The 20,970-nt window shown below is 37.7% G+C and overlaps 1 protein-coding gene across 18 annotated transcripts in view; it reads left to right on the top strand.

Annotated features, from left to right (window-relative positions):
• Window positions 1–20,970, top strand: part of LOC110393701 — a 219,892-nt gene that overhangs the window by 72,542 nt on the left and 126,380 nt on the right. For 16 of the 18 annotated variants that reach the window (XM_021386865.1, XM_021386871.1, XM_021386870.1 and 13 more), the window contains 3 exons: window positions 582–668; window positions 4,254–4,337; window positions 9,045–9,217. In XM_021386865.1, the coding sequence (XP_021242540.1) occupies window positions 582–668; window positions 4,254–4,337; window positions 9,045–9,217 (344 nt within the window). The remainder of the gene's footprint in view (window positions 1–581; window positions 669–4,253; window positions 4,338–9,044; window positions 9,218–20,970) is intronic. The other 2 variants (XM_021386868.1, XM_021386881.1) reach the window with 1 other exon arrangement.

The raw sequence follows: 20,970 nt of genomic DNA on the forward strand, positions 1-20,970 counted from the left end.
AGTGCTAAAATGAGTGTTTTTATCCCATCAAAATCTTGGATTAGCTACCTAGCCCAACTAAACATTATTGCTGTTCAGATTAATGAGGCAGTGTTCTAGTATCTCCTCTGTAATTAAACACTTCTCTGGTTGACTACAGTATTAAAGATGCACCAGACGTTGAAACCTCAGTGGTGAAATTTAAAACTGTTGAAATTGGAGGGGTCAGCTGTGAAACACAAATTCATCTGCAGTATAAGTAATTCACTTGCAAAATGTGTTTCAAGAATAATTTGGCTTATGTTGGAGACGTTGATTTTTTTTATTTTTTCTTATCATTCCATCATCTTAAATTTGAGAATTTTTCTCATTAGTTCTCAAGTAAAAGTAACATAAAGTGCACTTGTTTCCAGAATTACCTTTTCTGACCTTTCACAAGATGATAATTGCAGTACTAGTAGGCTTAGAAGACTTGTAAAAAAAATTAAGCTTATAAAGTAGCAAAAAATGCCCCTTTGCTTGCTGGTGTCGATTTCAAAATTAACATTTTGGTTCATGTGCTTCTAATAATCACTGACCCTTACTTCGTGTGCTTTCCACAGGAAATGAGTACAGCAGAAATTACTTTGACCTGCTGATGGATGAGGAAATAAACCCAAGGCAGTGTGGGATGGAGGTCAGTGAAGAAGGTGAGGCAGAATTAAGTATGTAATTTTGGTGTCAGAATATTCTTTTCCATTCATGAAAATGAGGTGACAAAGATCACGTATGCAGTTCCATTTAAATATTGAGGTTTACAATTTAATTTATAAGTCTTACCTGCTCTGAACATGATAGGCAGTATGCATAGTCTTTGATCAAGGACAGTGAGTTAATGGACAGGTAAAAGTGAGGCAGTGCTGTATTCACTCTCCTGCCGTAGCAGTAATAATAAACACTCCAAGAAAACCATCTACACCATGTTCTCTTTAATTAACATACTTAGTCTACAAGTGAGTACCAAGCTGCAGGTTTTGCAACCCAAAGCCTTTGTTCAACAACAGTTTTGTTAATAAGTTGAACATCTTTTTGATTAACAGAAGAGAAACTCCAGGGTCCAGAGATCCCAAGATAACAGGAGGCCTCTCTTGGTTTTCTTTCTACTAGTTTAGCCAAGATGTTCAGCTTTGTTGTCTGTGGGTGATAGCAAGAAGTGGGAGGGTGTGATCGCAGTGCTGGGAGAAAAGAAGTTATGCATAGGTATGAGAGAGATTAACCAGGAGCTATTGTTTTTTTCCTGTGAACAGAGGAAATTCACTTTTAGATAAAAAAGGGTGGGAACGGGCCTGCCTGAATTTGCATGGGCTTAGGTAAGAACATCATCATGGTAATGAAGTGCTTAGCTGTGACCTGAATGCTTTGGCCCAGCTCCTGTAGTCAAACGCAAATCACTGCATGTGAGACTGATTTCTAAGTTTCTACCTTCCCGACCCTTAGTTTTTCAAACCTTGTACTTACTTCTCCTGCAGAACCTCTCTAGAAACATAATTGTATGTATTCATGGGAAATTTTTATTGGGAGTAGATACCAAGATTTAAATTTTCAGGAAACCATGTGTGACTGAGAAAAAAAACACTCTAGGGCACTTCAGTAACTTGGATTTCTGTGCACTGGTGAAAACAAGCTGATGATTTTAGTTTTATCAAAGGCAAATTGCACCTAAACCTGTAATTTTCCTATCCCTTGTGTAGAACAGCAATAATCTTCAGAAGTCAGCTTTTGGCTCAGAGTTTTTAAGTGAAAGATTTTCTTTGTGGATGCTGCCTTGGTTCGTCTTATGAATAGGATTCATGAATCATGGTCTTCTTGGTATCCAGAGAATGAAAAGTGGATTAGATTTCTGTATCCTTGTGAATGTTCCTAAAAGCCTGTGCGATAGAGTGCTGACACCAGGAGTACAAGGTAGTACAGCTTTTGTCAGAAAAAAACACTCTTTTGCCCATGTAAGAGCAGTTATACACATGTAACCATAAGCATTCCTTTTTTTTTTTTTTTTTTTTGAATTTGGAAGGAACCTCTCAGAAGTCCAGACAATAGTATGTCCTGCCAAACTAGAGAGACAAGTATGGCTGACCTTTGATGCTATTCCTTTTTCTTCCCTGGCAAAACTCTCACTCAAAATCTAGGGTAAGGCCTGCTTTTTACATACTGACTAGTGACAGCACTGGCCTCAAGTTGGTTGTGTTGACATTTGCAGAGCAGTTAATATGCTTTATTGACCAAACATTGATAGGTGGCAGGTTGGATGTAGGAGCATTTATTTGAGATTAGTGATGCATAACTGCATGTCATGAATGCAAACATTATAGAAATAAACAATTTTTTGCTCCTATTCATCTTTAGAAAACTGTGAATTCCATGCTTTTCACTTATTTTTTTTCTAACTCCAGTTAGTCCTGTTTTTCCTAGAGCCTTTTGGAATGCACGTTAAAGACAAGACACTGCAATTTTAGGTGAATTTTGAATTGCTTTCTTTTGTACAATCCACTGTGGAATCAGACAGAAAAACAATAACAGCTCTTCAGAAACATAATAGATCTTCACTAGAATATACATAAAGCTCCCAAATACCTAATTATTTGAGTGGGACTGTAATATCTTTTTTTTTCCAGGGATAACATCATTTATAAAATGCTGATTTTTCTGTGTTATACTCCTAAAATCTGTAGTATAATCAACTCAGAGCCGGTGAAATGTGTATAGTACATGAATGTCATAATGTCAGTTTCACAGTCATTTGTATGTCTATGAATCCATCCATCCCTTAATTTGGTAACAGACATCTCAACAACTCAATATCACACATACTCATAAGCAGGCTATTTGCCTGGTTTCCTTTTTTTTGCTTGAAGAATAAATGTTAAATAAGCAGAACTGTATTTGTATGTAGTAGACAGAGTAAAAAGGAGTCAGAACTGAAGTCTGGTCCAGGATGGTCATACTCTAACAGGAGATACATACAATTGCTTTCTCTTTCCATCTAGCAGCTGGCCACTAACAAGAGACAGAAGCAGAACAAGATGAAAAATTCAGTGCACACTTTAAGGTTACGCTCCTTTTATGACTTAACCAAGTCAGAACCATAGAGAACAGCTGCCGAAAAACAAAGCTTCAGCTGCTAACTTTATTATACAAAGTTAAATATCATTAAAGTATGTTCATATAGGATTCTTTAACAGGTTGATCTGTTAAAACAAAGATATTAGCAGTTATCTTCTCTATATTTGATAAATTAAATTTGTTCTGGAAATTTGTCTGAGTTGATAATGCCCTGAGAAGAAACAACACCCTACTATGGATTTTTCTTTCCTCCCCTTGTACCCAAGGGAACGTTTGAACATTACACACTTAAAAATGTAGAAGATTCTATACTTTCAGAAGAAGTTTGCAGAAGAACTTCCCTCTTTGAATACCATATGTAAGTGAATGTCTCTGAAATTTCATGGTAGAGAAAATTTGTTCTCTGAGCACTTAAAAAGAACCCAAGGTAATATGTAGATGTAATTCATTTCACCTACCTTGGGTACCTTTACTTGGTTTTCTACCTGCTTGTATTCACTGATGACTTAGAGAAGTCAGGGTCTGGGTGACCCAGAGAAGGACAATTTCTGTGATCGTTTCTCTCTTGAACGTAGATACCTGAAGTGATTTTAGATCTCATGAAAAAGGAACATGTGTGTCCATGACCTTTGCTCTGTTTAAAAATCTGCAGCTGTTATTGGGAATTTGAATGATGGACCTGCCCAAGATCAAAATTCATAGTATATTGTAATGCCTACTCATGCTAGATAATGTGTTCGTATTATGGTCAGTAAGTTAAAAATTTTAATAAGGATCCAAAATCATATTACAGAAGAAATGAGGTAATTTGATTTTTATTATGAGTAAAATAGAATTCACCTGGCAATTTGAATATATATAATCAGTTCAACAAGTCTATTAGCAGAATTAGAAAGGCAATTTCAGTACAGACCAATATATATACCAGATGCAGTATTGATCACCTTTGAAAAATGTGCAGTTATATTTTTTTTATTTTAAACTGTCTTTCATAACACAGAAGAAAATGACAGCTCTGCTATGAAAATAGCACCACAAAAACTAATCTGTATATCAAAGTGTTTCTTTTGTATTTATTTATCTTTAAAATAACATTCTCTGAAATACTGCTGAAAGAAACAAAGAAACATTAGATGTCTCACTGTTCTTTTGTTGTTGTTTGTTTGTTTTGAAAGATCCTGTGAAATCTGAGGAGCAAATCCTATATGGTAAACTGATGAAGCTTCTAGATGAGGCAAGCAAGATAATGGACTCCCAAGGTAAAAATTTTAAAAAAGTCATTTGTGTAAAGAAGAACAAAATTCTCTTGAGACTGAATTTGAGGAGGATAGTGGTAATCCATCCCTCTGAACTCAGAAGAAAAAGGACACTGATTTCACTGTGAGACTGTAAGATCTATTCCCCCAAATGCTTTTGAGTTCCATTTATGTGATTGTAAGTGTAACTTAGGTGGTGTGCTTTCTTTACGCTACTTCACTGCTTGTTGAATTCCACATGAATGAAGACTGGGAAAGTCCTTGCTTACATGCTTAAAGCTAGAAAGCTAAGTCCTCATTTAAGCCCATACATGAGTGGGCAATTCTTTGTAGTGTATGGTACTTCCTGTTATATTTCTGTTATATCCAAAGCCTACTGTGTCAGAGGGACAGAGAAGGCTGTTGCATACAGCACTGGACGTCCAAGAACTTGTTTCCTGAGTAGTTTGTGAGTCAATTTATTCTAGAAGAGGCAAAAGTTTTCATTTGCCTAGGGTTGCAAAATCCCTTGATTTGGCATTGGTCACATCAGTAATATATTTGAAACCCATTTTCTCGTATTTTAAATGTAAGGAAAAGAAAGTACAACCAGCATATTCATACACATAGCTAAAGCAGAATTCTTTAACACATTATTAGCAAGTCCTGCACTGATGCACATTAATTTGGAGCTCCACACTGTATAGCAGCGCTACAGGTTGTGTGTTGCTTTTGTCTTACAACATGGATTAAAACAGAAAAGTACTTTGCTGTGGTGAAGTCAGTGTTAATTCTATAGAGAACATGGACATGTGGTGTCTACATGTAGTACTTATTCTGTCTCCTACCAATATTTATGGCATTTCATGGTCTTCCACAGCCTTATCCTCCAAATATCACTGTGTGATTTAGGAAAATGTCTTGATGTCATTTACAGGCCACCCCAGGTAGGGTCCAGTACCCTTTCAGTTAGCTTTCTGAAAGTTTGCTGCTGTGATTTCCCTGAATTCATGGGAGAGGGTCAGAGAAGCTCCTCTGGACAGCAGAGCAGTACAGCTAACTTAATACATGTGCTTCTTCATGGGTCAGACTAATCACACCCTAGAAGCAATTCTTCCCTTGCATATGTCTCTGGAAGGATCTTGGACAGCCACCTTACTCTTGGCCAAAGCCATCTGAATGCAAGTGGTGTGCTTTGAGGATGATGATCTCTCTCTGGGGCTGCTGTGTGGGTGGGTATCGTGCATATGGAGTCTTGACCTGGCTGCCGGTGTACTGTTTTAATTCAAGGGCAGGCAGATACACTAACAGCAATGTCTCATGTTCCATGGGCATGCCAGAGCCCCGTGCATATGCAAGAACACAGTGAATGTAGGGGCTGCAACAGCCTGCTGCCACCTTGTCTCAGCACTTCTGTTTCTTAAAAAGAACCATATAGGCATCAGAAGTAGTGCTGTGGGTGAATGTTGCACCCTGTCCCGCCTGAATTTATTACTGAGGTTCTTTATGGCTTTGATGAATAAAACGCTTAAAAGAGTAGAATTTTCTTGAGGAAATGAGGCTTGTGCAATCTTCACCTCTGTGTATTTGTATGGAGCTGTATTTATTCCAGCCTGTCTGATTCTCACTGTAAATTTTTGAACCTGTTTTCCAAAACCATCTTTTTTTACAGAGAACAAATCTCACAGGTCTGAGTTCCCGACCAGTTTTATGAAAGTGGGCAGCTGAGCAAAGCAGACAAGTCTCCACTGAGGGAAAAGCTAGTATGAGAATTTGACCCTAATTAGACATCTAAAAAATTGTAGAAAACTAGGTTTCATTTGATTCCACTCTTATAGAAAGGCTTCTTTTTTTTCATTTGACCACTGAACTGAAAAATCACGTAGTCATATAGTCCTAATTAATAGATGATCCCCAAAGGAAAAGAAAGAACATGGCTCTCAGAAATTATATCACTGCGTATTTAAAGCATTTTGTCGATGAATAATCTGTTGGTCACTCTTGTGGTACATGTTAAATCATATTATAATCAACCTAAAATGTTGGTTGTCTGCTTTTTAGAGAAGATATAGACTGTACATTTTTTACCTAGGAATAAAATCTGTCAAACAATATAAAATGGTGATTCATGCATGTCTAAATGATGCCAGGTGCCGTAGAATAGAAAACATTTTTATTACATTTTTCTTTGATAACAACAGAAAAATCAAAGCAAAATGTATTGCAGGAATGTAGCTGTTTGATAAATGAACCTTTGGTATGTTTTCCTTTTATTAAATAGTGTTCTGGAACCAAGCAGCCAAAATGCATTTTCCTTGTGGAGTTTATAGGTGCTTCATGCATTCAAACTTGCATTGAGGTGTAGTAAGCTGGTGAACCTGTCCTTTAAAGTCCCAACTCAGAATGAAAACCACTGCTGTCCAGTGGACAAATTCAGGAGTAAATGAAGTTAAAAGTAGCCAAACTAATACTGGATAGATTGTTTGAATTATATCACAGCATCTGCAAATAAAGCCTTAGTGAAAGAGAAGAAATGATTTACATTCTGTTGAAAGTATGACTTGCACTGTTAAATACAGTCAAGGTAATGAGAAGTTTGACACAGATGCTAACACCTCAATGAATCCAGTTTTTAATTAGTTTATCAACCTATCAATGAACTTCATTTCAAATTTTCAGCCACTTCCTCCTGTGCGTATAAATCAGTAACATTATTAACAGTGACTAATTCTGTCAGCAAGGAGGTGGAGACTTTCTTTTGGTCAAGCTTTGCACAGAAGGGGCAGCTGGATCCTCTAACAGCATAATGCTGGGTCAGTTCAGATCTGGAGCAAGGTGTTGGTGACCAAGTTTGAGAGGTTCCTTTGTAAAGCAGTGTGGGAGGAGCTACCATTTGAACAACCACATTGTCCCCCTGTCTCCAGCTCAGTTTTTCCAGAGGTGCCTAAATCATGTGTATCTTTCCATCAAATAATTTTCAAATCTGAGCCATAATTTCTGTTTGTATTTTTAGCAGTTATCTCTCTTGGAAAGGCTTTAGAAAATGTTCTCTCCCTTCTTTAGTTCTTTTTCCACAAAACAGTCAGTAATGAGCTCTGTGTCCCCCACCAAAACCAAATCCACTTGATACAATTCCTCACAACAATGATAAACACCAAAAGAGAAAGGCTATGTTGATGAATTACTGCATGGTTGCCTTTGCAGACAGAATGCTTTTATTCCTTTTTTTGATATATGAAGACTCTCTGTCTACACCCAGCGGATCTGAAATGGGAACGTACTGTCCTCCCAGGATGTAAACTTGCACTGCTCCTGTGAAAGCAGTAAGGCAACTGATTTATACTAACTGAGCATAAGGCCTGTTGTGTCAACACAGCATGGAACAGGCAATACTGCCTGTTCCTCTGCTTTTGGCAATGTTTTCATTTCCAGCGCTTCCTGGATTATTTCTGTGCTAGCCAAACCCTTAATGTTACCGTAAATTTAAATGTAAATATCATTTTGTTTTTGCAGTTAATAGTTGTAGGTCAAATCACTTTTCATTAGGCTTGTAAGATGCTACATGAAGAGATTCTGTGTACCCTAAGGTAATGGTTTATGTTGTTTATATCTACTGTACGCTTCTCCCAACATGATTTTGAATTTGTATCCTGTTGTAATTAAATAAAAAAAAACGACTTCCTGTATGTTGGTGGCACTGAGGTGATTTAAGTGCTCAGGACGCTCAACAATTAAAGTCATTAAACAATGAGTAGTGCACAAAACTGAAAATTTTAATAGCCTTAGTTTTATCTTTCCTTTTCTGGTCTTCATTAAAGAATGAGGGACATCAAAGCAGAGGGAGAAATAAGTCTTCTAGCTGCTTTCATGTCTTAGGATCGGGAAAAAGGAAGGCAAATAACTAGATATGTCATTTTGTTGTAGAGAAAGGCAAGAGCAACTATAAAAACATGCACTTATACACAGAAATATGAAGTCAGATGTGGACAACCTGATATCTGTCATATCTTAGTGATCCTAATATGGAGAAATGAGCAAAAATAATTGTCTTTATTATCTATGAGCCCAACTAATATTTGTACTGCAGCAGATATCAATGAGAAGATGTGTTTTTAAGTAATGTGTTGGAGTGAAAAAAGGAAAGTTTCTCTGTAAGATCAGCTTTCTGAATGAGATTTATTTTTTATGTACATACAGCATGTACCCTTCGGTTCTGCATACATCATGGCAGTGAAATCAATGGAATGATGTGGGTGAGAGCAGAACCGAACCCAATTAATTAGGTGGGAGCTGTGAACACACCTGGGGGAGGAATCTGATCCTTCAGGGTGAGTGGGAGGAAGATGAAATGCTTGGTGTGGCTCCACCTAAGCCTCCCTTCCAATTGCAGTTATTCCTAATCTTCCCGAGGAATGAAAACCAAAGTCACTCCGAATCAAAATTCCTCTAAGGTTTATGGGGGGAGTGAAGTGACCATGGACTTCCGGAGTATCCTTTTTGAGCTTGTTAAGGAACAAGCTGTTCCTGTATGCTGACTTTGCTCTTAAGGATAGTTTTCCCACTAATGGTATTTGGAATCTGCCAGTTGTTTTATATTTACTCATATCTTTTAATTTTGTGGTATGAATTGCTATCTTTGTATTTTGGTGGACCAAACATCACAACCGAGAAGTACTAATCAATGCATGAAATCTCATTTGCTAAGAGAGATTCCACCACTTTTGTTTCAAGCAGCCCCTGTCTCCAGTGAAGATTCTTCAGACTCTGTGATGCCTGTCAGCTTCAGTAAGACATGTGACCTTCACAGGGAGCTTGAAGATGAAGTGATTCCTTCATATATTGAACAGTTCGAGAGAGATGTTCAAGATGACATAATTATGTTTGGCAGCTTTTCACTGGAACAGGTCAGACTTAAGAACTATAAGATAATTTTATCGCTGTCTTCATAACGTGATGCTGGCTTGTTGACCTTGTACACCCCAATTCTATTTCACTGCCCAATGATACAAATATTGAAGGAGAAAAAGATAACCCATTTTATTGGCTTGCTTTATGTCACTGGAACTTTGCTTAGCTAATAGCAGAGCCTTTGTCTTTGTCTCCATTTCAGTGTGAATAAAAATAGATTGCTTTCATTGCTCCTTTCCTAAATAGTGGGGTGTTCCTTACTGCTCTGCAGTAAGTATTGCAATTGAGTTTCAGTCAAGAGCCTAAGCTTAGGACATCTCTCTCTGACAAATTTAACAGAGGCTTATTCATCTATCAACAAGAAAGTTTGGATTGGAATCCAGGAAGAATTTATGTAGCAATATTTATTGTAGAGAGGCTACAATTATTCCCAGTTTATAAATCTGTTGTGTTTTTCAGAGTGCCAAGGCTTCCTGTGGTTTTCTTTTTGTTGTTGCGTAGTCTGACGAGACACGGTTGGGTTCGTGTTGACAAAGATGCAAGTTTTCAGGGCTGAAATGATACTTGTGGGCACCTAACTACCATTTGTCCCTTTGAAAAATCTTATAGCAAGACTAGGGGACAGGAAGAGAGATTAATTGATGAATCTATCATTTTTAATTAGCAACATGAGAACAGCACACTGGCTCCGATGGGCTTAAAATAGGTTATCCCGTGACTAATGGTGGTCTAAGCTTTCTTTTCTTTTCACGGGAAGTTTTTAGGATTTTTTCATTGCAGGACCAAGCCTCGTCATTTCCTTGCTGACATTTGTGGGGACACAATTCCTTTCCTTGCTGCTTCCCCCTAAACACCAGGGTTTTGCTGTATTTCTTTCTGGATGACATTTTCATTGCATCATGCATAGAAGGTGGTTTGGGAAAGGTTGTTCAGAGAACATGAGGAGGGAAAAGGAGGGAAAAATGTCACCTGCTTCATGGAGCTGATGGAGTGAGAACCTGAGAACAGTTGAACTTGGGGCACAGCAACTTTCCAGAAGACTTCATAATACGTTGAGAGTTTTCACTTTAAGTTTGGACTATTCACATGCCTCCAAATATTTGCAAGGCTCTGTGGCACCTGAAAGAACACAATAAATTATTCAGTTCTGTCTTTACCTTCTTCCTGAACATAGTCATTGGGAGGATCATTTAGACACACTTGTTGCATTTCTACCTTAGTTTGTTTGAAAAAGAAAAAGAAAATCCTTATTTAACGTGATTGAGCTAGTCTATCATCAGGATAGGTTCTGTAATTGCAGATGGGGACTCAGTGCTTTATATGGCATAGAAAAGATTGTGAATGACTGTTTTCTGTCCCTTATTGCCACACATCTCCAACTTCAGCTGTCCAAGTCCTTTTCAGGAATTCAGTTATACTGATGTGGTACAAGATGTTACATCCACATTGCGCAATGCTGAGCATTACCAGAGGATCACTATAAAATCTATATTGGCTTCTACCTCATTGGTTTATAGACCCATCCTTATCTTGGAAGCAGACAGGAATGGGGCTTTTGGTTGCTTTCAGCAGAAAACAGAAGATGACATTGGAAACTGAGGTTGCAAAAATGCACCCTTTATGTCATACTAGTTTTCCAATGCACGTAACAAAAATGTGAACGTTCCCTGGTCTTTAATGTGCCTTCTGTCCAAGATCTGTGGATCAGCCTTTGTGGTACTGCAGTGCTGAGTACTTTTTGTAGCAGTTGCAAGTTTGGTGTTGGAATGCTGTCCTATTCTTTAGAATCTGCTACTGCTATCTTTGGGATACTTCCAATTTTTGCTTCTTGATTGTTCGTTTATTGGTTTGAAAAAGTCTTTAATTCACTGCGTGGTATTTACTTTGTATTGAAAAAAAATCCTTCCCTTCCATCTGCAGGTTTAGTGAGTAACAGATGTACTTTAGCCAGCATAATTTATGATTAGTTAATTTAATCTGCCACAATGACATAAAGTGAGCCTGAAACAAGCTTCTATCAATTTTGCCGTTAGAGGTAACATAATATTTTCAAATGTCTACCCAACTGAGTAATTAACCCTCAGGCTGAGTGAAGGAGTCTAATAGACATCTCACACATTCCTTTGCTTTGACAAAATGAAAACAAGACATGGGAGTCCAAGGGTTAAAAATAACAAATGATAGTTTACTGTGCGTGAGAATGGATGTATAACCGAGGTTCAGAAACACACCTGAGTTCACTCTACTTCTCTTTAGACTTCCGAAAATGTCCTCCAATAAGGCATTTGATTTGCACTAGAACTTTGCCAGCAGCACTGTACAATGAAGACATTAACTCTTCACCCTGTAGTTCATTACTCTTCTCCTCTGCTTTTAGCTTCATGGTAAATGGGTGGCTTTTGTTTAAACAGAAGCTCAGTGCGTGAGATCATCGTGATTAAAAGTTTTTGAAACAGCTGATGCATTATCCATAGGGGGATGAAAAAGAGCTTTGCAAGATTTTAGCTCTGAAACTCTAAGCTGAGTCTTTGTTTCATATTCTGTTTTGTGAATGTAAAAGCTGATAGCTGAGGTCAACAAGAAAAACATAAGGGGAGATCCAGTAGGTTGTTGTAAAGAAACATTAAGCAGATATCAATATTTGATTAACAAACACATTGAAGAATATTGAATTCTGAATGCAGTACTATTTCCTGTGGCCTACAATGTAGCCTTACAAAAGCCTCAGTGACACTTGCTTTTAATAAAGAAAAATGAACAGTATTAAAAGAAAATCATAATTTTGGGACTGTGTTCCAAGTACAACCAATGCAGGGTATGCATTACCATCTGTAATGAGATAATGCAGGGATACATGCTTATGGGCAGAACTTGATTGTACAGAGCAGAGAAATGTACAGAGGAGAGACCTGACATAATTCTGGCTTAACGTGTTTGATTAAAGAAAAGATGCTTTCAAAACATGTGAGACTGCTGAGGATGTAGCAAACACTGGAGACTGGCATGAGATTGCACTTGATGACAACACAATCTTGCCAATCATTGGTTCAAATGCCATGGAAAAGTACCAGCTCTGGGATTTTCAGCTGTTTCTGAGCAGAGACAATAAAAGTGACTACCCAAACTAATGTGAGTTTTCGTAGAAGTTAAGAGTGGGGCAATTGTAAGGACCAATATTTCCTCAGCATTCAAGAGTATCTATTCCTACTTGGCCATCATCTTCCTGCATCTTGACCAGTGTCCTTGATTAAGTACGCTTTGTTCTCAACCTCCGTCTTTCTCTGTAGAACTCAGATGCTGCATTTAATCCTCTGTGCTAGCATAACACTTTGCAGTACTTGGTCATTACAGCCATATAAACAGTTTTGATACCTGTCTTCAGTAGAAATTAATGAAGAACCTTTAGAAGCAAAGTGCAAGTTTTACTCTTTGGTACCAGCAGTTGAATAGTACGAAATGAGATATTTGTTGAAGGTTGGATAATAATACAGTGTTGCCTTTCTTCAAGAGATTTACCATTCAGTTAAACAACGGTTAATACCTCTGAGCCTTAGACCTAATATTCTTTCAGGGCCAATCTCATCATTGCTCTGATACCTTGCCCTGTCAGAGAGATCAGTTTACATGGTGATGGGATGATTAGTTTTACATTGGTTAATGGTGGATAATGTGGGTAAATTTGGTACTGTGAAAGGCAATTCCTTCTAACCAAGATTTATTCAGTGGAATACGGCAAACACACATCTATTTGCATGTTCTGCACCCTTGGATAACACTGTCATTTGTATTCTGATGGTATCTACAGACCTCCCCCTCACCAACACTGTAGCCTATTAAGTGCTGTACTATCCTGTGTGATCATTTGTGTGAATATGATGTTTGTGTGAATGTATGCACCTAAAAGCAATGTGGAATCGAAATGTGACTTTTCCTCACTGAAACCTGGCTGCTCCTTTTTGACATTTGCCAAGATTTTATATGGCTATGATGTTCAAATGAGACATTTCTTTAGTTTTATTGAGAATTGTAGGTCAAAAATACTAAAGTTGACAATGTTTCTTTTACATCACGCCTTAAAGGTGGGTTACTTTGCTTTAGCTAAGCTGCTTTTACGCTACACTCATTATTTGAGTTTCAAAGCTTCTCCATGGTCTGTTAAGAGAATGATTTCCATTTCATTTATGTGAAATAGTAGGAAATACATGTATCCCCATTTTACTGAGGAAGAAGAATGGCACAGGTAGACTAAAATCTACACCCATCAGAAGTATTTAGCACTTTGTATTGGAGTATGTCATCAGGATACACTCATCAAACTCATCATAGTCCTACTAGGTAGACTGCTTTAGGCCTTCAAGGAAAGCACATCACTGAAATCTAAGCTTGAGGGGAAACACACAAGGTCAGCTTCTCAGAGCCTGGGATACCACATTTCTTGCTTTGGACTTCGTATTTACTTACTGCCTTGTGAGAGTCTATGACCATCAGCTGTGAATCAGCACTCATCGGGCAGACTCAAAGCCAAACCATATATGTAGCTATGGGACTTTACCACAGTGGCAATCTGATGTTTCTAAGTATGTTTTTCTCTGTCAGGCTTACTCCTGCTTCCTCAGTAGGAAGTGCCTGGGAGCACTCCAAACTGCTAAGGCTTCTCTCTGTTGCTTCTAAACACTCAGATTTACAGACGTTTTCTTCTGGAGGCAGAGGGGATGGAAGGGGAAGGATGGAAATGAATCTCAATAGAAGCAGAACTCTAGAAAAGATGTTTTACATGTTTGTCAAGGACCTGTCATTGTGCTGTCAGGAAACCAACACTGATATGGCTGCTCTTTTTAATTGCAATCCTCTTTTGATTGTTTTGTTCAGGAATTATATGAATTTTAAGTGAAGTAAATAATTAATTGACAGTAATGAAAATCATGTGAAAATACTTAATATTTCGTTGCAAAGAATTTCACTGATTTTTTTTACTGTGTTCTTTCAATTTTTTTTAAGATCAGAAAGGGAATGAAACAACTAAAAATATTTTTGGTATTCTGTTGAGCTGGAACAATGAATTGTACAGCTACTGTAAATGATGATACTGCATTTGCTGCTGCTAAAGGTAATTTGACTGGTCAGCTCTCTGGCTCATTATCCTAATACAGACTCAAGTAAGGAAGCCCATTTCCCATGGTTCAATAAACAGGGGCTACTGGAAAGATTCATCAAAGAGTATTGGTGACTGCCAGGTCCTATTGAAGTTTAAGTGACTTCATCAAATACTGACACCTGTTAAAAGAAGCAGAACTCATATGATTATTGAAAAGGAATGAAATAACACTGTTGATGCGTAGAGGCACAAACCTGCAAAAATAAATAGAGTGAAAAAAAATTAGTTGCTTATGTATTTTCCAGTCATTTTTTCCCTGAGAAATTTTATTTGTATTTTTAGTACCAAAAAAAAAAAAGAAAAAAAGAAAAAAAAAAAAAGAAAAAAGAAAAGAAGCTGTACCCAAGCTGTAGTTAAGGGTACTGCTGACTAGCTTTTATGACAGCAGACTCCTCAGGAGAGTTGATAGACTACACAAGTTTTACTGAGCTACAAATAAATTAATTGGTCTCAATGTTGTACTTTTTCCTTTTGTGGTCTTACATTAGAGTTGAATTTATTTAGAGGAAGCTATTTTTACATTAGAGTTGAATTTGCTGAGAGGAATATATACTTTTGAGCTTTGCTTCATGGAATAGAATAATTTAGTAGTGGAAAGACCAATGGAGACTTTCTAGTCCAACCTCCTGCTCAAAGCAGGGATAACATTGAGGTAAATAAGGCTTTCAGTGTGCAATTTGAGTTTAAGGGCTTTGGAGTTGTTCACACCAGTTTCTTAATGTGAAACATAACCAGGTCATCTGTAAACTGAGAAGCATAGAAATGTTGGGAAAGACAATTCAGTTGCATTACATGCATACTTATTTGCTTACCTGGGAAATCATCATTATTGCTTAACCTGCTGACAATCTGTTAACACAGTTGTTTTCTCTCACTCCTGTGGTAGACCCTTAGAATGGACACAGGTTTTGGAGCTAAAGGTTAGAATGAGAACATATACCAAAACGTATACATTCAATGATGTGTCATCATAGCATGATGCTATGATACCATTGTTCACGTTAGCATTTGGGGAACAGATCAGACTAGCAGGGCTTACATTGCAGCTGAAAATGAGAACCAATTACGCATTTTTCTTGAAGTAGAAAAGAAATAGAACAGGATGGGGGCTTGCAGGAGGAGATCTGTTCTCTGTAGAGAAAAATTTCTAGACATTTCAACTTGTAATTTTCACTGTTGTATTTAAGTCACTTATACAGTAAAGTGTACCTAAATTGTATCCCTCGCTGTACTTTTCATATACTAATGGTGGGTGAATGTTTCTTAATTACCAAGTGTTCAACTGTATTTGCACGCTTGAAATAGAAGATGACGTAAAAGCCAATGTAAATGGAAGTTATTGAATAAAACTAAAGATTATGCTTTTAGATTACAATTATGCAGACAAATTTGTGAGGCAATGCTGTGTTGTCAGATGGAAAAAGGAATGGGACTGAGAAAGATCTGGACTGTAACCTCAGACTTAAACATCAGTTTTTATGGGGCTATAACAAGCAAATTTGTTACTATGACTCAGTTTTGCCTATCTGCAAAACGGGCCTAAAAATAGATACCAGCTTTAGGGAAAAATGAGAGAATTAAAGGAGTAAAATTTCATGAGGGACTTTGAAAAGTATATAGAAATAATAAAAACATTCTGTGCTGAAACTAACAAACATTTCTAAATTAAGGAAGAATGGGGGGGAAAACCACAAAAAAAGTCTCAGTACTTTGGGTCAGTATTTCCTTTCAGTTTCTCCTTCAGCTGTTCATGCCATAGTTTGCTGCTGGTATCCAGAAAGTAGAGAAGTAAAACCTGCGTTTGTTACTTAGCTTATAAACACTTTTTTCTTTCTTAACACGAACTACCCATTTTAAATTCAGGGATTGACATAGTTTCCACTGGCATTGCTTGTGCTAAGTGAATTTGTACTGTAGAGAATATGTTGCCTAACTGTGGTTATCATCTTCCACTACACCTTGATATTTAGGCTAAGATTACCCAGATCTTCTTAGTAGCTACTGATTTCTAAGCTCATCTGAAGACATCTGAACTAGCAGAGCTTTCACAGGGTAGCATATTTATGCTGAAAGTCTCTTCATCACTTGGAAGCAGCACTGCAGCATTGTACATTTTCAGTGCTCTGCTATGGTTGTCAGACACTCTGATAAATGGCCTTGCATACACTTGTGACACACTGTAGATTTTGATGAGGACATCAAAGCTTTATGACCTTGATGCTATATCTTCTCAACTGTGAAATGAGAAGCACTTGAAGGAATATCTAGTGGTCCTGGAGAAACTACAGGTGGTCTCTCTGTGTACAGCATGACAGAAATGAGAAGGGCAAGTCCTCCCTTGTGAGGCCAGAGAGGAAAAATCTTTATTTTGCAGGAGCTGGGTAGCTCTGCAGCAGAGATCCCTACAAGGATTTTTTGGAGCATCTTAAGAGAAGTGATTCAAGTTCTTTAATTTGTTTGTATTGTTCCTCTTGGATCAAAACCCTGAATGAAAATATCTGAATTTTACGGAAATTCAGGAATTTGTGTAGCATATTTGCTTTACAACCAGTGTTTAACTTTCCTAAGTTGTTCAAAATTAGTGTCTTGAATTTAATACTTATGTTCTATAAAACATCTAGCTCTGGAGCAGTATACCGCCGTTCTATGTTGATTGGTATCTCAGTCTTCACTGTTGAAAGGTTATTAGAGATAATGCAATGCTTTACAAATTTATTAAAATGATCAGACTATAATGTCACTAAATGTATTCATATTACTCAGTGTAAAGAGGCTGGAGCATGACTAAACTAAATCTCACTTTGTGTTCTGCAGGACCAATTCTGAAAGAGCATGACCTCTTTTTTTTTTTTTTTCTAGCTGTTACAAATGTCTCAATTGTCTAAGTTTTAAATTTTATGCTCATGAACAGTAAATTAGTTTTATTTTCTCTTTGGAGGGAAAGTCATGGCAGGGGGGTTGCTTTTTCTTTTTCCCTTTTGAAAACTTGACTGAGAGTTTGTGGCATGTTTTTGGCAGAGAGCACCATGAATAATGCTACCATGTGCACAGGATTTTGACACAACTTTAAACGTGGTTTGTAGCCATCTCCTAGACAAGGTCAATCAAATTCCAATATGTGCAGCTCTCAGGGCCGGCACTGTCCAGTTGCTGGACTCTGCTTTCAATGAAGAACACTCATCCCACTTATTTCTCAGTACCTAATTTCCTTGTGACCTCTTCGATTTTAATACGGAGAAGATACGTCTCTCAAAATCTCGCATTGCACAAAAGTTAACATATCTCGAAAATTTTTTCTTGATCACAAATGGTTCTTTATTTTTTGCTTGTTTTGTGCTATGCAGTGCACTAGACCTTGAATGTTCCTGTAAATAAACTATCTTATAGCAGCCAGAATGTGGAGGGGGAGGGCTGGGTGGTGCTGCTGGGACTAGAGATGTGGCGTTTGTTTCTAGTCCTGATGATTGTTTGTTAGGTAAGCTCAAGCAAGTCACTTGCACCTCACTTCTTCCACATGTGAAAATGAGGAGACTTGCACCTCACTTCTTCCACATGTGAAAATGAGGAGGATGGGATTTCACTGCAAAATGTTTTGGGATGAGCAGATGGAAACCCTGAAAAGCTTTTGTTTGGATGTGTATAGTTGGGATGTCAGCCTTTTACGCTTGTTTCTACCTGCACTGTGACATACTGGTAAGGGATTTCTCTAGGAGAAGAATGGAAGTGAAACACTAGGATTCCCTGTATGTGGGATACCTGTGGGTAGTGGGAGCTGCTGGAGATCCTACTTGGTAGTGTCCTCGCACTTCCTCTTCTGTGCCCCTACTTAGTGAGGAAGAAGGTGAGCCCTCACAGCTCTCCTCACAAGGAATGCTATCTCATCAGAGCTAGGCTCCACTGGCTGTTTCAAATCACGACAAAGTGAATCGCTTAGCAGAAGTTTGCAATAGCACTACTAGGAATGAACAAAAAATGGAGGGTAAATATTTTATGGCAAGTCTTTGTTAAATGATAGAAAACCAATTCTGTTTTAAGCAAAACTTTGTTGAATTTTGTACAGTTTCTCCTAAATGAAAAGGATGTCTTTGGATGGGATTTTGTTGATTTTTTTCCAAATTGAAAATTGCTACAGGAATCAAAATTTATCATTTGTGAAATAGTTTCACAATGAAAATTGTCAGTCAGCACTGATTAATAGTATTGAGTCAGGTTCTTGTTTTTGCCTACTGTAGGAACAACACTTACCATTGTTTGTCTCGATGCTGAGCCCAGACTGAAAGACTTTGTTATAATATTGGTCTTGATCGTGCTCAATGAAATCAGTAGATGAGCCATTTACATAATTAAACCTCAAGATATCCAATGAAGAATCTGAGGAAGATATATGAAGAAGAGGACTCCACAGATAAAGTGCTGCCTGGTATTAGGCTGCCTAGTAAAGCGGTGCTGTGATGGAGCCCTTCTGTCTTCAAGCAATACCCTGCTTTCTCCATCACACCCCTTGCGAGCTCTGAAGGATCTTCTGTGGTTCCCAGCTTTTAGTCACTTTCTGAAGGGGCCCCTAAATGTCTGCGTCGACATGAAGTGAAACCACATTTCATGCCTTCTTGTTGGGAACGCCCATTGCCAACAATGGGTCATTTTTACAGTCTAGACAATGCGGGTGTCATGATGAGAAACGGGCTTAGTTATGTGTGCGATGGTATATGCCTTGAGAAAAGGCTCTTGAGTTTATTCCTGTAAATCTCTGATTCAAGGGGTATTGCGGCAATGATTAAACCACATTTAAAAAAAATTACATGGGCTGCTCTGGTTTTGAAAACTTACACATTTTTTCCTCTATTAAATTGCTTCCTGGTGATGGAAATGTCTAGGTTTTTTTTTTTTTTTTTCTACTGCATCTACTTTCCTTTAGCTTGCACACCCCTGAGGTAATTAGTGTAGGTTAAAATTTACATAACTGACTTTGGGGTTTTGCAAATAGGAAAGATGGAAATTTATTCAAGGTGGTGAATAATTCATTTTGAAGCTAGTTTCCTGTTTTTTTTTTTTTTTTTTTTTTAATCATGTAGAAGATGTATTACAGACTCTTAGAGGTTTTCTGAATAGGACCCTAAGCACTGAATTTTTGATATATTTTATTTCTTAGTGTAGGTAAAGAAATATTAACCATGACTCATTGCACTTTTCCTGTTCAATAAGATTTGAATAAACTTAACAAATTTATTAGGTAGATGATAGAGCTTTTTAAAAATTATCATGACACACTGTGACAAATATTTTACTAGGATCTGGAAGAAATAGTTTTAACTCACATTCCCACAGCTGCTTCAGAAGCAGAGAGATGGAAAACAGTGCAGTTCATACAGAGAACCCTGATTCATATTTTCTTTTGAATATTCATTATTTAATTAAGATTAGAAAGATAAACAAGGGGATTGGATAGCTATGGGAGTCTGGTAATATAATCAATTAAAAAATATATATATTCCTGCTCAGCAAAAGCCTAGACTGGGATTGTCTGAAAAGTGTTGTACTCTTAAAGCTACTTGATATTTTAGGTGGAACGAGTTTTCTATGTCTTCTTATTTCTTAATCTAAATGCCTACCTCATAAAAATGGCTGTCCCAGGCATTCCTAAGAGCTGGATCCAGCAGACAAATTATGAACTAAGCCTTTCTTTCAGCTTAACTTTAGCTTTAACTGCTTCAGTCCAAAACTTTAAACACTCATCCCATCTGCCACCAAACTCTGATTGGAAGCTTTTATCATTAAGCATTCTTGAGGACATTGAGCATTGTTGCTGAGCACGCTTCCAAATGTCCCAGCTATGGCAACCCAGACTGCCCTCACCAGAAAGCTCTGAACACTACCAGAGCAGAGATGGGACTGGAGCCAGATCCCAGCCTTTCCGAAACGGTGTAGGTGGTGATTCACCCAGTTGCAGAAAAACTCAGTGCCAGCATTATTGGGGGTGGGAGAAAACATGGGGCCTAGTGCCTGTTCTGGAGGCTGGTGGTGAACTTCAGCCAGAAGTAGTCCAAGAGCTTCATGCTGGACAGCTGTAGTAGAACTGCTGGGGGTGATGATGGCTTAACTAAGTTAGCCTCCCATGTGTTGCAACATCCAAAAATATCAGTCCCTCTTACCCAATATCCTAAAAACACCAGTGGTGATACAGGGCCTCAAGTTTTGGAGCAAATTTAAAGCAGGGCAAACTGCGGCTCTCCAGTATTCTGTGAGTAATTGTTTTGTATGTTACATCTTGTCGTATGTGCACAAGCAAACTTACATATGCATATATGTACGCATATGTATCTGTGACATTTAGATACTGCAAAAAAGTGTTGTGGACATTACACTGTGCAAATGCACGTTGTACAAATGAAGCTTTTCAGGGAAGATTAGAATGTGCTTTCCCTTAGAAATAATGTAGTATATATATGCAAAAATTTACGGGAAAAAAAAAAAGGAGAATGTGATGGAATAAAGTAGTGGTAGATAAAATTCCTAACTGCTTCTTTAAATCTTCAACCAGAAGACTTTAGGCAAACCTTTGGAAAATTGTGTATTTATAGCTTTTATTTTCAGTAT

The sequence above is a fragment of the Numida meleagris genome, chromosome 2 (genome assembly GCF_002078875.1).
Source record: "Numida meleagris isolate 19003 breed g44 Domestic line chromosome 2, NumMel1.0, whole genome shotgun sequence".
NCBI lineage: Eukaryota > Metazoa > Chordata > Aves > Galliformes > Numididae > Numida > Numida meleagris.